Source organism: Eulemur rufifrons, chromosome 4 (genome assembly GCF_041146395.1).
Source record: "Eulemur rufifrons isolate Redbay chromosome 4, OSU_ERuf_1, whole genome shotgun sequence".
In the NCBI taxonomy this organism is placed as follows: domain Eukaryota; kingdom Metazoa; phylum Chordata; class Mammalia; order Primates; family Lemuridae; genus Eulemur; species Eulemur rufifrons.
In genome coordinates this window covers 21,637,902-21,655,554 of record NC_090986.1, presented here as the reverse complement: position 1 = coordinate 21,655,554, position 17,653 = coordinate 21,637,902, and the positions used below count along the sequence as shown (strand labels likewise).

At 38.1% G+C, this 17,653-nt stretch overlaps 1 protein-coding gene across 4 annotated transcripts in view; it reads left to right on the top strand.

Annotated features, from left to right (window-relative positions):
- NALCN (sodium leak channel, non-selective) overlaps positions 1–17,653 on the top strand; it is a 328,066-nt gene that overhangs the window by 294,330 nt on the left and 16,083 nt on the right. For all 4 annotated transcript variants that reach the window (XM_069467070.1, XM_069467067.1, XM_069467069.1 and 1 more), the window contains 9 exons: positions 1,972–2,092; positions 2,178–2,276; positions 8,848–8,941; positions 9,452–9,558; positions 9,767–9,841; positions 10,710–10,829; positions 13,996–14,064; positions 15,133–15,281; positions 16,106–16,199. In XM_069467070.1, the coding sequence (XP_069323171.1) occupies positions 1,972–2,092; positions 2,178–2,276; positions 8,848–8,941; positions 9,452–9,558; positions 9,767–9,841; positions 10,710–10,829; positions 13,996–14,064; positions 15,133–15,281; positions 16,106–16,199 (928 nt within the window). The remainder of the gene's footprint in view (positions 1–1,971; positions 2,093–2,177; positions 2,277–8,847; positions 8,942–9,451; positions 9,559–9,766; positions 9,842–10,709; positions 10,830–13,995; positions 14,065–15,132; positions 15,282–16,105; positions 16,200–17,653) is intronic.

Below are 17,653 nucleotides of genomic sequence, written 5' to 3'. Positions count from 1 at the left end.
AGGTCTATGATACTACATTTTGTTTTTCTTGGTGTGGTTAGAATATTTTTTAACATATTCTAACTTCTAAAAGATGTGGATCATGAAAGTAGTTTAAATTGCTACAAATTCAGCTTAAAAAGCACTTTTACATAAAGAAAATGGATGGCTAAGAAAACTCGACATCAGATCTGAGAACCGGCTTACTTAGTTAAAAAGAAAAAATCCTTATTCAAGCAAACTGTGGTATTTGTAGAATCCTTACAATTTCTATCTATGGTAAAATATATGAAATTTAATGGAAACTTCCCAAAGGAAAAATCCAAAAGAATCTATTTGTACTTTCATATGTAAAACATATAAATCAGAATTCTAAAATATGAATTTCTGAGTGGGGCTTTTGCACTGTATAGAAAACATCTCTACCAATCAGTCTTGAACCCTTGGGAGCAAGTCAGTTTCAGGTTTATGTTGTCTTCTTATATCCCCATCTATTTAGTATTTCAAAAAAAACTTATAAAGGTACATCTCATGATTGTCTCTATTGTTTAAAAAGCATAAATGATGATAGAAAAATATTGAACCAGCTTCCTCTCAGAGTGTTGCCTGTCATGAGGGTTACATTTTGATAAATGAGCTAGCAGGGAAAATAATGATCCAAATATAATTTAGATAGGCTCCCAGTAGGACCACTCTATTCCATAGTCCAGAGCTCAATGCTTCCTCAAATCCAGGAAATGTAGTGATAGTCCATAATTTTCTAATATGTGGTTGTCTAAATCTTTCAATAATTTAAAATTAGCCTCTAATAAGAAGGAAAGAAAAAAAATACTGAAAGCTACTTCTTTTAACAATAAAAATGGGCCGGGCGCAGTGGCTCACACCTGTAATCCTAGCACTCTGGGAGGCCGAGGCAGGAGTATCGCTCGAGGTCAGGAGTTCGAGACCAGCCTGAGCAAGAGCGAGACTCCATCTGTACTAAAAATAGAAAGAAATTATCTGGCCAATTAAAAATATATATAGAAAAATTAGCTGGGCATGGTGGCGCATGCCTGTAATCCCAGCTACTTGGGAGGCTGAGGCAGTAGGATTGCTTAAGCCCAGGAGTTTGAGGTTGCTGTGAGCTAGGCTGACACCACAGCACTGTAGCCCGGGCAACACAGTGAGACTCTGTCTCAAAAAAAAAAAAAAAAAAAAAACCAATAAAAATGTTAGCTAAGACCCATAACAATTAAAGAAGATATTAATCCAATATAGTATTAATATTAATAGAAAGGATGACTTTTGTAAATGGGAAGAAAAAAGTATAAATGTGTCAGCAAAACAAGAAATAAGACATTCCTCCCCAAATAAAATGACGAATAGTGGGGCCAAAGTGGTTTAGGAACCAGGAATCAACTGTGGGGGTACACAGCATGCTGCACACTGAGGACTACAAAAGTGTCTGTTGAGAACACGAAGAGCTAATGAGAAAAAAGAATCCAACCAAGGGGGTGATTTGGAAACATACAGGCTGTGAGCAAACACCTCCTGCCATCTCAGTAACCTCTAAATTCATCACTACTTTACAGCATAACATTCACAACAATAACACACAGTGAAATAAGGTGACCAAATTCTACTCTTTTTGTGCTTTCTATGCTAACACAGGGAATTATAATTGATGCCTTTAGAAAGGTTTTCAATTATAAAACTATTTCAAAATTCACATCCAAAATCCAGTGCCCCTTTGTGCAAATCTATAAACTTGTATTTCCAATGCTTAAAGAGCTAAAACTGGAGTTGTTTAGCATTTTGTTTTAAACTGAGACTACCCCATCACAAATTATAACACATGCATGCGTTGTTATGATTTAGCAAACGAATGCCACATAGCCCGCCTTACCAAATGCTACATGGACCCTGCACCCAAGATTGGGAAGCGCTACAGATAAGTGCCTTGGCATGCTTCTCATTGGAATTCCACAGCACATTTCTCTCTCTGAATTGCAGGGCGAATCCTCGGAACTTTAATTTTGACAATGTGGGAAATGCTATGCTGGCATTGTTTGAAGTTCTCTCCTTGAAAGGCTGGGTGGAAGTGAGAGATGTTATTATTCATCGTGTGGGGCCGGTAAGTGAGCACTTCAAATCCTCTAAACACATCAACAGCGACTTCCATTTGCTTTGATGAATAATTGTATATTTCATTTGTGCAGATCCACGGAATCTATATTCATGTTTTTGTATTCCTGGGTTGCATGATTGGACTGACCCTCTTTGTTGGAGTAGTTATTGCTAATTTCAATGAAAACAAGGTAAGAATTCTTGGTCTGAATATCACAGGATTTAGTCTTTTCTAGCCATTCACTTTGAGCTATCTTTCTCACACGTGGCATGAAGTCACATTAAACTGTAATGTGACTGGTGTAAATAATCTTTATAACTATTTTACAAGCTACCTTATTGCTGCCTGTCAGACACATTATCTAAGAGTACAATTCCCTGGCTAAATTTACCCTTTTGGTAACAGCATCATTAATTCACTGACAACTCAGAGGCACATCTCGTATTGTTGAAATTAAAAGGATGTGCAGTAAGTTATTAAAACACAGTAGCTGAAAGTGAGTCACGGATTACAGGTAATATTACTTTCACAAAATGTAAATTGTATGCTTCTTTGTAACTCAGTAGGTGAACTCAGAATTTCGATGGGGTGGTGGGATGTGGTGAAATTTTTAAATCCTAATTCATAGAATAAGAAGAAAGTTTTCTAATTCCCTATATACTACATCTTTTGTGAACTCAGGAAGCCTACTGAGTTCGTAATAGCTCTAATGATCGGTGCAAGGGCTCACAAACATCAATGTAGTTTCCTATCCAAAAGTTTAGTAGAACATTCTATTAGCACTCCTTGGAGAGGTGCTTGTTCTTCTGGGCACTTCTGATAGGCCCTCTCTTGTGTGAGGATCAGTCTTTTGGAATTATAATGATTGAAATGCATGCAGTTTTTGAGCACATACTATTTACTAAGATCTTTTATATTCTATCAGTTTTCACAACACTGAAATGCACAGTTGAAGAAAAAGCAATGACTTGTCTGGGGCTTATAAGGAATAAAAAATGGGGCCAGAATTCAGAATCGGTGCCTATTACAGCAGGCTCTGTGATTCTTCCAACACAAGAGCATAAAAATGTCAGCCGTCATTCTGCATTGAGTTAAAGCTAGATCTGCCCACAAAGCGCCGTGCTGTTCGATGTTATTCACGGCTGGGACCGATTCCCATGCGTTCACATCAGAGCTCTTTGGTTCGTGTCGCTGCACGTGGGACTGTATCATTCACGGTCCCCGGGCTCAACGTGTGTGGTACCAGTTACTCAGTCAGTTGCCACCTTTGATGTGTGTCTAATGAGTGTGTCATTTCGTTCAGGCTTTCAAAGGGTACAATTTAAAAATCCCCCCTTTGGGCCCCAACGCTGCTGGGACCCACAGAATCCTGGAATCTCAGAGTTAGAAAGAACCGTAGTGATCACGTCGCCCAGCCTCCTGTTTTATTCCTTAACACATTCACAAATGAGTTTCTTTGAGTCCTACAGTGTTCAGTTTATTACCAAGCAGAAAGAGGGAGAAGGATCTTTGCAGATGCCTTTGAGCCATGCAAGAGAGCAGACACTGGGAATTCCAGAACATGAGCAGAAGCTGATCAGTCAATTAACAGGCGAGTGTAGGCACTGCTCACTCAGAATGCCACACGAAGCCCTTTGTGCAGCCCCCTGAGTTCAGGAGAATTAGGGCCTGTGGCAGCTCACAATTCAGCAACATAAATGAACAACATAAAATGTTCAATAACTGGCAACAAATCTATAATTTATTGCAACTCTTGAGCTTAGAGGAATGGCTGAGGTAAGTGGAATAACCAGGGAGGTCTACTTCCAGCACCGTATTTATGTTCTGAAGGAAGGAAGAAGTGACCGGGCCTATTTGGGGGCATGTTATGTCAGCTCAAATGGACACTTAGAGAGAGGGGAAAATTACAAGATATTATAATACCACACATGGCAAACTTGATTGGTTAATTGGAGACAAGTTTCTAAATTATGTAAACCTACTAGTAAAGTTTTTATTTTTCTGCAAGTTTTTTAGAGGATAGCACATGAGCTGCTATATAACAGCGTTTATTCATTTATTATTCAATATTTCAGCAGATTAATTTGAGCACTTACTAGGTTCAGACACTCATCTTGGCACTGAGGACCTAACAAACTAAACTAAACACTAAACACAAAAATTTTATTTATTTATTTTTTTTTTTATTTCAGCATACATGGGGGTACAAATGTTTAGGTTACGTATATTGCCCTTGACCCCCGCCTAGTCAGAGCTTCAAGCATGTCCATCCCCCAGACAGTGCGCATCGCACTCATTATGTATGTATACACCCATCCCCTCCTTCCCCTCCCATCTGCCCATCACCCGATACATGTTATTCCTATATGTGCACTTAGGTGTTGATCAGTGAAACCAATTTGATGGTGACTACATGTGGTGTTTATTTTTCCATTCTTGGGATACTTCACTTAGTAGAATGGATTCCAGCTCTATCCAGGAAAATACAAGAGGTGCCAGTTCACCATTGCTTTTTATGGTTGAGTAGTACTCCATGGTATACATATACCACATTTTATTAATCCACTCATGTATTGATGGGCACTTGGGTTGTTTCCACATCTTTGTAAACAAAAATTTTCACCCTCGTGGAACACACGTCTTAATAGTCATATCCAAGGGAATATAAATAGCTTTCCAAATACAGAGGCAACAGAGGGATGAGAAATAAGTTTTGGGGGCAAAGTTTTCACAATTCAGGATTATGCAAAAATATGTGCTCCTTAGAAAATGGAAGCCTCTTTAAATGTACCCAAATGTTTATAGCAGCACAATTCACAATAGCAAAGATGTGGAAACAACCCAAATGCCCATCAATACATGATTGGATTAGTAAACTGTGGTATATGTATACCATGGAATATTACTCAGCTATAAGGAATGATGAAGATACGACATCTCTATGGTTCTCCTGGAGAGAGTTGGAACCCATTATATTAAGTGAAGTATCCCAAGAATGGAAAAACAAGCATCACATGTACTCACCAGAAAATTGGTTTCCCTGATCATCACCTAAATACAAATCTGGGAACGACACCAATTGGATATCAGACTGAGGTGGGGGCGGGGGAGGGGATGGGGGTATGCCTACACAATGAGTGCATTGCGCACCGTTTGGGGAGTGGTAACCCTTGAAGGTGCTGACTCGGGAAGGGGGGGTGGGGAAGGGAGGGATATATACCTACATGATGGGTGCAACGCGCACTACCTGGGGAACAGACACGCCTGGAGCTCTGACTTGGGGGGAGGGGCGGTGCAGGGGCAACGTGTGTGGCCTGCAGTTCTGTATCCCCCATAACAAGATGAAATAAAAAAAAAAAAAAAAAAAAAGAAAAAGTCCCAAATCTATACCAGTAAATAAGGTTTTTTTTTTCTGATTTCCCTACCATTAGACTATATGTTTGATTAATGAACTTAATTTGACAATAATAAACTTTCAGAGGTTTTTATATATTATCTGATGATACCTCCATGTTTATTATTATTTTTCTTGGATCCTTCCCAGTACAACTTTTCAAAATATCTTGTTTTGTATAACAAACGAATAGTATTAATGTCCATGGTGCCTAGAAAACAAGTATTTGTTAGTTAGAAATAAGTGAGAAATTAGTGAAATTGCTAGTTAGCAATTAGTGAGAAAAGTGGCTTAGCAATACTAATATCAGAATAAAATAATTTTAAACAAATATCATTATTAGGAATGAATAGTGTAATTAAATGATGACAAAAGAAACTAATCAACAGAAAGATAAACTTCTGAATCTCAAAATATACAAAGCAAAATTAACCAAGTTATAAAAAGAAGCTTGCAAATCCAAAATCATAGTAAAAGATATTAACATATTTCTCTAAGAAACTAATAAATCAGATAAGGAAAAAAATGAGATTTCATATAATGAACACCTCTGATCTAATAAACATAAAAAGAACTCTGAGCCCAACAATTTGAGATTATTCATTGTCTTCAAGTACAAAATGTATACTCTAGAAGGACATAAAACAATAATTACCAGAGTTCATAATTTACAGAATATGTTCTCTAGCCATAATAAAAAAGATAGCAAAAATAATTTGGAAATATTAAGATAACATTCTAAATAATTTATGAGTTAAATAAGAAATCATAATAGAAATCACAAAACAATTACAGATAAATAATTTTAAAATATCATATATAAAAGCTCAAAAGGTATAGATGAATCAGTAATTAGAGAGAATTTATCACTTTAAGTGTATATATTAGAGAAAAAATCAAAGGTTAAATATTAATATATCAAATAACAGGCAAAATCAATAAATTATAATAAGAACAGCAAAGTAGAATCAAAGAAAGTAGGAGGAAGAAAGTAACAGATCAGGACAGAAATTAATGATAAAAACATGAGGACACTTGCATAGTTTCTATATATAAGGTTCAAGAACAACAGCTGGTTCTTTAAAGAAATTAAATCAATAAACCTCCAGTTAAGACTGAGCCAGAACAAAAATGTAGAAAAGGAAAGTAAACAAGCTATAGTAATTAAAACAGGGTCAGTGTTGGTACAGGGATAGAAAATTCGACTTACAGGAAAAAACAGAAAGGCCCAGGAGGGACCCATGTACATAACACAGAAGTAGTGCGGCAAATCAGTGAAGGAGAGGGAGACCAACAATGAGTGATGTCGGGAGCTTTGGTTGTCTCCATGTAAGATGTTAAACTGAGATCTCTACCTCACAGCATACTCAAAAGTCAATTCTGGATGAAATAAAGACCTAGATATGAAAAGCAAAATTTAAACCATTTTTAAACCATGTAAGCATTTTTATTTGAATTTCAGATAAGCAGAAAATAATATTTTTTTACTTTCATTATTATTTTTAATTGACACATAGTTATTACACATATTTATTGGGAACAGTGTGATTATCAATACCCATATACAATATGTAATAATCAAATCAGGGTATACATCGCTTCAAAAGTTTATCATTTCTTTGTCTTGGGAAAATCAAAATCCTCTCTTCTAGCTATTTGAAAATATGCAATTAATTGTCATTAATTGTAGTCACCCTATAGTGCTGTAGAACACTAGAACTACTTCCTCCTATCTAGCTGTTCTTTTGTATCCATTAATCAACCTCTCCCTTCTCCCTTCTACCCTTCCCTGCCTCTAGTAAGCATTTATTTTTTGATCCTAGAGTAGTTGTTAATTTCATAACAGGAGCCACAAAGTAAAATCTATAGAGAAAAATAATTTATAAATTAGATTACATTAAAATTAAAAATTTCTGAAACACAAAAGGCACTATAGCCAAAATAAAAATACAAGTCAAGACCAAGAGAAAATATTTTCAACCTACGTAACTGACAAAAACTCAGTATTCAGAACATACAAGGAATTCTACCAAACATTAAAAAGTAAATTTTAAAATACAAAAATGAGCAAAGAATAGGAATAGGCAATTCACATAGGAAGATATAGGAATCACTATTTATACACATACAAAACATTTCATCTCATTACTATTAAAACTATGTTAAGTACATTTCACATCTATCAAAGTGATCAAATTAAAATGTCTGATAATGTCAAGTATTGACAAGAATATCAGGAAATGGGAACACATATATTGCTGATGCAAAATTTTTGGGGTTTTTACTCTTTGGATAGCAACTTGGCAACATCTGGTAAATATAAAGATGCTTAAATTCCTAGACCTCACCAGTTCTTCTAGAGATTTACAAAGGAGAAACTCTCATATTTACCATGAAACAGTACATGTATGTTTATTACAGCATTGTTTATAGGCTATAATCCTAAAAGGAATAAATTTCTGATGTATTTGCACAGTGGACTACTATGTGAGTCATTAAAATGAACAAATTAGATCTAGTAATCTAGTTTGTATGGAAAACATACTGTTCGATGAAGTCAAAGACAAAGTGCATAAATAAACACATATTGGATACCACTTATGTAAATTTTAAAAATTCAAAACAAATAAATTCTTATGTATTTATGTACACATAAGCACAAAAGTCTGAAAACATAGTAAGAAGGACACATCCCTCAAGGACAGGGTTAGCTCTGGGGAAGCAAAGGGAGAATGGACGTGGGGGTGGAGTTGTTTTCTAGTTTCTTAAATTATACTTCTACCTTTATAATAAAATACAATGCAGTGCAATGCACTACAATATATTAACTGTGTGCATTTTAGTTAAGTACTCTGTTATACAAAATATGTGATCCCATTTAGCCAGTTATCACAGCACTAATTTCTTAAAAAGGCAAATTCTATGACTTCGTACCTCTTAAAAAAATAGTTTTGTGATTGCACATATCATAATTTTTTTCTTAAAAAAAAGAATACTCTTAACTAGATGCAGCAGCATTGACAAGCTGTAATTTTGCTGCTATGAAATGAAAGGAAACTAACCACTATTAGTATCCCTTTTTGAAAATGTAATTATGTAGAAAACCCTCTTTCAATTTTCCCAAACCTGCATATTGCACATCTTCAAAGCTATAAATTGAAGGCTAGTGAATTCTCTCTGAAACACGTGGCCACCATTTGGGGAACTCCTCCCAAGACGGACTGAACATTCTGACCGCATTTCTCTCACTCCCACGGTGGGAAGAGCATCCTTACTGCAAACCCCCACATCAGTGCTGTTTGTCTGCGATGTTCTTGGTGTGAGCATGCTACAAAAGCCCTTTCCCTGCTTTCTTTTGTCTGTTAAGGGGACGGCTTTGCTGACCGTCGATCAGAGAAGATGGGAAGACCTGAAGAGCCGACTGAAGATCGCACAGCCTCTTCATCTCCCGCCTCGCCCGGGTGCCCAAGATGCTCTGATTTTATTCATGTTGGGCACTAGTGTGCATGATCCCCCGGGAGTCTCAGATTTAAATTAAAATAATAATCGCCAGGCCACTGGGAGGTTGTGCATAAGTTAATATAGAAACAGGCTCCAAACTACAGATCTTTCCATAAGGCTATTAAAATCCACCAGCCAAAGGCCGTGCTTCAGTGCTCTCAGACTAAGCCTTAATGAAAAAATGAATTTTTCAATAAAATATATTTGTGCCTGCCTTTTTAAAATATGACTGAAATGTATTACACTGACAGAAATTGAATGATGCGCTTCCCCTTCCAATACGAGCGGCGTCATGCACCGTTGTTTTAAATATTCAGAGCCAGCCGTTCCGGCAAAACATCTCACGATAGATGGAACTGTAGGGGAGAGGAATGTAATGGGTTTTAAGATGAGCATCAAAGAAAATGAAAGACAAAAAAGTAAACGTGACCTATGTCTAAAACGCCCTTGCCTAAACCTTTCTTCTCCAGACAATGATGGCTTTAGAGCTAAGATGTACGACATAACCCAGCACCCTTTCTTTAAGAGGACAATTGCATTACTCGTCCTGGCCCAGTCGGTGTTGCTCTCTGTCAAGGTACTGTGTTTCACCCCAAGACTCTGGGAATGAACTTTGTGTTCCTTGGTACAGCCAAGAATATCCCAAGCTGCCGTATCCATTCATAGTCTTTGTTCTTGAGTATAAAAAAATAAGACTCACAGTCAGGGCAAAGTGGGCAGAAGAAGCGGGAAAGTCTGATGTGTCCGATGGCCGTGGGCAGACCCGTGTGCTGTTTCTGTTGCAGTGGGACGTCGAGGACCCAGTGACAGTACCTTTGGCAACAATGTCGGTTGTGTTCACCTTCATCTTTGTTCTCGAGGTACAGTAATGAGGAGTCAGCTGGCTCTAGGGGGAGCCGGGCACAGTTTTAAAGTAAATCAGTGTCCCTCTTTGATGCCACTTACTTTGAGATCTGTGTGCCATTGCCTTTGAAGCCTTTTTGTTGGGGAGGGGAGAACGCGTAGCCCGCTCTTAGTATATTTCCTTCTTAGGCTGTTCTGCTTAACTTGAACAAAGGCTGTGTTCTCCAGATTTTTCTCATTGCAGAAATGCTGCTGTCAATTGTTGTGTCTGAACGTTGGCCTGTCTAGTTATGTGAGTTCAAATATTTACAGGGAACGGCACAAGCCACTGTAATTCAGGGACTCAAATTGCAACGTGTTGGCAAAACAAGCTGGCCCAGCCAAGATTATTTTAATATGTGGTTCCTATAATATCACTTTCCAGGGCAATCTTGTTTGAAATGCAAGCAGATTCTCATTTTGCCCTATACTGGTTGATGTTTTCCAAAATCTATGGTCTTCTACTTGAGGAAGAAAAACATTCTACTATCAGAGCTAGTCATAAAACAAGGAGAAGAGAATGTGGAGAATACAGATTTGTAACTGACTTAGCTTTAAAAATAAAATTATGTTTCTTGGTAATAAACCCTTGTTTTTGGTTAGTACATTGTTTATAATGACTCTTTAGATAGATAATATAGGCATGTGGTCTTAAAGGAAACTTCAAAAGGCACTAAAGGATTTGTTTCTTTTTTAATTTAAAAGATACTGCGTCAGCATAAAATAATTTAGAACTTTCTTCATTTGAAAACGTATACATACACGTCATACACCTCAAGTCAATACATTTAAATATGTGCTGAACACTGACTCACTCTGTTTGTTTTCTTCATTTATTTTCCCCAGGTTACAATGAAGATCATAGCAATGTCGCCTGCTGGCTTCTGGCAAAGCAGAAGAAATCGGTATGATCTCCTGGTCACGTCCCTTGGCGTTGTGTGGGTGGTGCTTCATTTTGCTCTCTTGGTGAGTGCAGGAGCAAACTTTATTTCCATTGATAATTTCAGTTTAGTTCATTTCAGCTCGGTCCTGTTTCCAGTGCCATAACGCTCCATGCCAGCCTACTCTCAGATGTTACAGTAACCTCTCTAAAGCCCAGCTTGGATTGTGACAGGCGCTCAGACATGCTTGCCTCTGCATGTGCCCAGCCCCACACTCTGAACACAGGCAACACCTGGCCCCCCAAAACCCTAGAGTGAGCAAGCCAGGGAGAGAAGGAGCTTAAGTATCTTCTGGCTTACCCCCTCATTTTACCAAATGAGAAAACGAGAGAGAGAGAGAGAGAGAGAGAAACTGAAACAGAGACTGAGGGACCTGTCTCCATTCACATAACAAGGTAGTATCAGAAGACTCAAACCCTGTTTTCTGAGCTGAAGTACAGCATCCCTCCACTTCATTATAATCAGCATTACACGATGTAATTCTCAGGTATTTCTGCTGCTTTATTTTCTACTAGACGTTCAGCTGCCATTTCTGTAAAGTACACAATTCCCCGTCTCTGTACCTGTTCTCACTATTTTGCCTAAAATATCCTCACCCTCCGTTCAGTCTGGGGTCTAGCTCAAATCTATAGCTGCGGGTGTACTTGACTGTAATCTAGAGCCACATTGTCCAATGGAAATAAAAGGTAACCACAGATGTCATTTATTATTCATAAAATTTTCTAGGAGCCACATTTTAAAAAAAAGAAACAGATAACATTATTTTAATAATATATTTTCTAACCTACCACATCCAAAATATTACCATTTCAATGTGTAAGCAATATAAGAAATGACTGAGATACGTTAGTTACATTTGTGTGAAGTCACTGAGTGTGTGGTTTGCATTTGCAGCGTATCTTTCTTCATTTACACTGGCCACACTTCAAGTCCTCGATAAGAACACGTGGCTAGTGGGTCCGCCGTGCTGGGCAGCATGGCTCTGGAGGATCTGGGGCAGGGGCAGGGAACCCACAGCCTTGGGCCACATGTGGCTTTCTGGATCCTTGAGTGTGGCCTTTTGAATGAATCCAAATTTTAGAGAATAAATCTTTTTAATAGAGGGATTTAATAGAGGGATTTGTTCTGTGAAGTTTGAATTCAGTCAAGGGTCCACACTTGGGGATCTGGAGGGCCACACCTGGCCTCAAGATTCTGGGGCCTAGCCTAGACTCCACCATTGTCCAGCCTTGACCAAGCGATTTGTCTTCAGTGAGCCTTTGTACCCTGCCCCGAACTGGGGGATATAGCTTCATAATCCACCTGTTCCATATGGGCACTATGAAGATCAAGTGTAATCACGTATTTGATGCTTTCTCAAACTGTCAAGATTATACAAGCCCATAAGGCATTATCATAGTTACCTTCGTTTTTGTTTGTCTTCCTTTATCTGAGCCCAAAGTGGTATTATTTTTCCCTGTTCTCTTCTATTCATTCTCCCATCCCCTTAATGTTAGAAGCATGCCAGGAAGATCCATAGCACACAGAACCCATTTGCACGTCAGAAAAGGCTTGCTTTAATATGAAATTGCTGTCCTTCTTAAACCAGTGATTGCCTTCAGCAACGAGGACTGTGCAAAGCCTAGGTGAGCTCTCAGCCACGCTGAGGCATTTTCTAAGCAATGAATGGTTTTGAGCACTATAGAGATACACTAAAGATGTACACTCTACTATGAATTGAGAAGAATGTAATGAGCAAAACAAAGACAATCACTGCTCTTGTGAACCTTACAGCCTGGAAAGCTAGGTAGATATTCATCAAATGCTCACAAATCAATGAGAACCATGGCTATGGTGAAGGCCGTGAAGGTGAGCCCATGTTTCTGGAACAATGTGTACATCATAGTGAGAGATGGCTTCATCAGAGAGGTCCAGGAGGGCACTCTTGCGGGAGTGATGGTTGGGTTCCATCTGTGGAATGAGGGGAGAACATTTCAGGCAGCTGTCCCTATGATGGAAGGGTGCAGGAGCTGGAAGAAGGAGTGAGAGAAACATAGTACAAGACTTAGATGGGTAAGGTGTCAGACCTCCCAAGACCTTGTGGTCCAGGTCATCATCCTAGAAGCTGTTGGTTGTCATTACTTCCAGAATGTAAAGAGAAAAGGTATCTACAGTACGTCTTGAGCTAATGTGGAAAGAAGAGGCAGCAAAACTCATGATTTTTATTTCTCCAGATAAATTACATCCAAAAGCTACTCAGTCCAAGCCAAAGAGTCAAGTAGGCTTCCTAATCCCAGAGAGGAAATCTTAAACCAAAAAGACCAGCTTGCCTACTCTGCCTAACTGCTTTTGTGCTTCTCCAAGACCCTCTCTGGTCTTGGGAGGATGTTCATTCTCCACCATATTCTGCAGTGGAAGGAAGGTGCAGTCCTTGTTCCCCATCCAAATATGCTATGTGCGTGCATTCATTTATTTGGACCTCGCCAAGCATCTCACTGGACCCCCTTCCTGGGGGCCCATCTGTGACTGTTGTCACTTGGCTAGGCAAACCTCCTCGAGAATAATCACGCTTTGGCATCAGCTGAATGTCAAGGTTGTTATTGCAGTTAGAGCTGGTGGGATCTTTGTTTCTCAAATGAAGCTTTCTTATTCGTAAAGTGCAGTCATCTCTTCCTGCTAATCACACACTTGAAGAAAGAGCTGGATGTGTTCCTGAGCAGGGAGAACTTTGCTGAAATCAGCTTAGACTAAGGAACATGTGGTCTTCAGAGGTCTCTGGAGACCTTCAGAGAGAAGGAATCTGACTTCTGGCCACTTTTTCCAACATCGGCCCTTCCTTTTTGCCAGGATTCCTCTCTCTCCTATCCCACTTGACATTCTTATGTTGCATTTTTATCCTGTATTTGTCATACCCTGTCCTCAGAAAAGCTGATCACTATTTTATGTAAAAATAAATTTCAACACACAGAATTTGGCTGAGCAAAAGAGAACCCGAAGTTTCATTTGCGATTGAATTTTATATCTAATATTTATTCATGAGTTTTTGCAGTGACCTTTTCAGCACCTTTTTTAGATAAAATTGTTATATGAATTTTCACATTTTATTAAACTAATTATTCAGTAGACTTCACAGAAGACTTAAAATGAAAAATGGAACTGTAACAAAATCTTTTGTGCAAGTTATGAGAGGCTGTCTTCTGTTTAAATTTCAGAACGCGTATACCTACATGATGGGCGCTTGTGTGATTGTGTTTAGGTTTTTCTCTATCTGTGGAAAGCATGTAAGTACGTTGTGAAGAATCCTTTCGAAGGTTACATATACACTGAAGAAAGAACAGTGACTAATTGACTACAGTTTTACCTCTTGATGTTCAAGATTGTAGTCAATAAATTATTAGACATCATAAGTCAAGATTAACAAATACTAAATATTAAAATGAATCAGTAGGCTAGTTATCTTTTGATATGTTTCCTGCCAGTTATGGTGTTTAATTTATTCTTTACATGTGCTAAGTACACTCAGTCATGAATTAAAGATAATATAGCCATGAAAGCAAAACCAATGGTCTTTCTTAATGCATCTTTACTATTATTGTTTTTGTTTTTCATAAAGTTAAGTAACTTTACTGCAAAGAAAAATAATCTTTAATGAACTTTCATTATTCCATGATTTCAGATTTCTTTATATTCTTTGTTAATGTTTATGTATACATTCCACATATATTTTTCATTTTTAAAAATACTGTTTCCTTTTTTATTACTAACATTATTTCTCATATATATTCCATATATCCACGTAATCAATATATTTATTATTTGATGCTTATTTAGTATCATACGATCGTCTAGGTTTGTTTTTGTGAAAGTCTGTGGAAGAAACCTGACTTTACTTGTTATAGTTCAACAACATGTAGCCCTTCTCACAGAGCTTTGGGAAGCAGGTGAAGAAGAAATGGAAGGCTGGGCTGGGCGTGTTGGCTCACGCCTGTAATCTTAGCACTCTGGGAGGCCGAGGTGGGAGGATTGCTTGAGCTCAGGAGTTTGAGACCAGCCTGAGCAAGAGCGAGACCCTATCTCTAAAAAAAAAAGGAAGGCTAAAAAGTTCAGGGTGCTACTTTATTAATTTGCCTGAAGAGACTGAACAGTTTGAAGTATGAATAAATTTCTCAATGCCTGATAGTTTTTGATAATATTCAGATTTAATACCTAACAGAAAGCAACTTTCAAATGATATACTTGATCATTCTTGAGCCAATCTGCTTAAATATTAGTTACTGCTCAGGTTTTCATGAATTTTCTCTCCCTCTCCGCGCCCCCCCTACCCCCCCCACCCCCACCCTGGTCTCCAGGTAACACTGAAGATGCTTCTCCTGACAGTCGTGGTCAGCATGTACAAAAGCTTCTTCATCATAGTAGGAATGTTCCTCTTGCTGTTGTGTTACGCTTTTGCTGGAGTTGTTTTATTCGGTACTGTGAAATATGGAGAGAACATTAATAGGTTGGTGTATGTTTATCTTTCTATTCATTTATCAAGCAAATGTTTTAAGTTAATGAAATCATAAGTAATCACTTAAATGCTTTTTGTCTATTAAAAACCGGGGAAAGGGGGAAGGGAAGCAATCAGTTGGAAATGAAAATAAAATAGCCACATTTTAAATGACATTTTTCCCATTGAAAAAGGCATTTATTCACTTTCATTTTAGAAACTTTAGAAAATTCGGAAATCACAGAAAACCAAAAGAATCCATAATTCCACCAACACTCAGTAATAACTCTCCTAATTCCAGAACTTTTTCTATCTACATATTGCCAAAAAAATGATATATTATTTTTAGATAAAACTATTTGGAGATGGCTTTGGGTTGTGTTTTTTTGTTTTCCAGCAAAATATGGGGAAGTTAGGGCCCCCAAAATGGTTGTATTACATGAAAAGCATTTTTCAAAGATTATCTTAAATTCTATGGAAGCATCTCATACTATATTTTTTAAAAGTGCTAATAGAACAAAGTATTTACAAATGTGTCTTGTTGCAAAAATTATTTATTTGTGAAAGAAGGAATCACTTCGTTGCCAAAGCTTGCTTACTCAATCCTTCAAGACGCATGGCAGTAAATTGGTGACCAGGCCAGAGTTGGGTTGTTCAGACAGCTAGCTGTACTTGAGTCAAGTATAAATGACAAACAAACAAAAGGTCTAACTTTTGGAAAAAGTAACTTCATAACCAAATTGGCTGTAACATCCACCTGTTTGGGTGGTGACAGACCATACTACTTCATGACAAAACATTCTATTCAAGTTCTGTTATTTTTCTTCTTAAATTAGGCATGCAAACTTTTCTTCAGCTGGCAAAGCTATTACCGTACTGTTCCGAATTGTCACAGGTGAAGACTGGAACAAGATTATGCATGACTGTATGGTAAGTATCTCCTCATCACTACCAATGCCTAGACTTAGAATCAGCATGACACTCTTTGGCAATGCAATATTGGTGGTGTCATCCATGTTAGCATCAAGACTTTGTATACAAAATATATATCCTGGGCCGGGCGCGGTGGCTCACGCCTGTAATCCTAGCACTCTGGGAGGCCGAGGTGGGCGGATCGTTTGAGCTCAGGAGTTCGAGACCAGCCTGAGCAAGAGCGAGACCCCATCTCTACTAAAAATAGAAAGAAATTATATGGACAGCTAAAAATATATAGAAAAAATTAGCCGGGCATGGTGGCTCATGCCTGTAGTCCCAGCTACTCGGGAGGCTGAGACAGGAGGATCGCTTGAGCTCAGGAGTTTGAGGTTGCTGTGAGCTAGGCTGACGCCACGGCACTCACTCTAGCCTGGGCAACAGAGTGAGACTCTGTCTCAAAAAAAAAAAAAAAAAAAAAAAAAATATATATATATATCCTGGCCTTTTAGTCTGTGAAATTGCATTCTTTTACATTCCAATGTATGAATATCTAAGGAAAAATAGTCAATAAACCCAACTTGGGCCATTGTAGTTCCATTCAACAGATATATATCATGTGAGCATTGTTCTTTCCTCCCACCTTTAACACTTTGGTGGTCAAAGTTAAACCAGGGCCCTCCACTTCTTCAATTTAATGTATCCAACAGGTAGAGATTCACTAAGCCCCTGGTTTGTCCTGGGCCATATGCTAGGTGCTAGGTCTTCAACAATGCCAAGGCATCCTCCCCGAGCTTACTTACATCATAGGCTCTGAGCTACTCTTCCTTTGGTATCCTGCCTTCTCTGGGCTAATTTTTCATCATCCTTCCAATCTCAATTTAAACATGAATTCCTTCAGGTCTTTTTCCTTAAGCTAAGATTGCCAGTTATATATTTTTACAATGCTCTGTATTTTTCCTTTGTAGTAAGTATCATAACTGTAGTGAATTATTGGCTTAAATTAGATTATCTCATCTCTTTCTCACTATAGGATAGATCAGTGCTGTCCTATAAAAATTTCTGCAGTGATAGAAATCTGTACTGTCCAATTCAGGAGCCACTAGCCATGTGTGGTTATTGAGCACTTGAAATATGACTAGCATAACTGAGGAACTGAATTTTACATTTTATTCAATTTTATTTCACGTTAATTAACATAAATCTAAATGGCCACACGGAGCCAGTGGCCAATGTATGGGACTGAACTTTGCAGCTTTCAGCTGTCAGCAGGGTCAGGGGACAGGGTCTGTGTCATCCTTACTCATCTCTCCCAAGTACTTGAGACATATCTAGCACATAGTAGGAGCTCCAAGACTTTATGCATGAAAGAATGGGGACAGAATTTACCAAATCAAAGAGGCAGAATTTAATCAGTTCTAAATAAAAGTACAAGCAGAATGTTATGGGAATATTGAAGAAACAATTAGTCT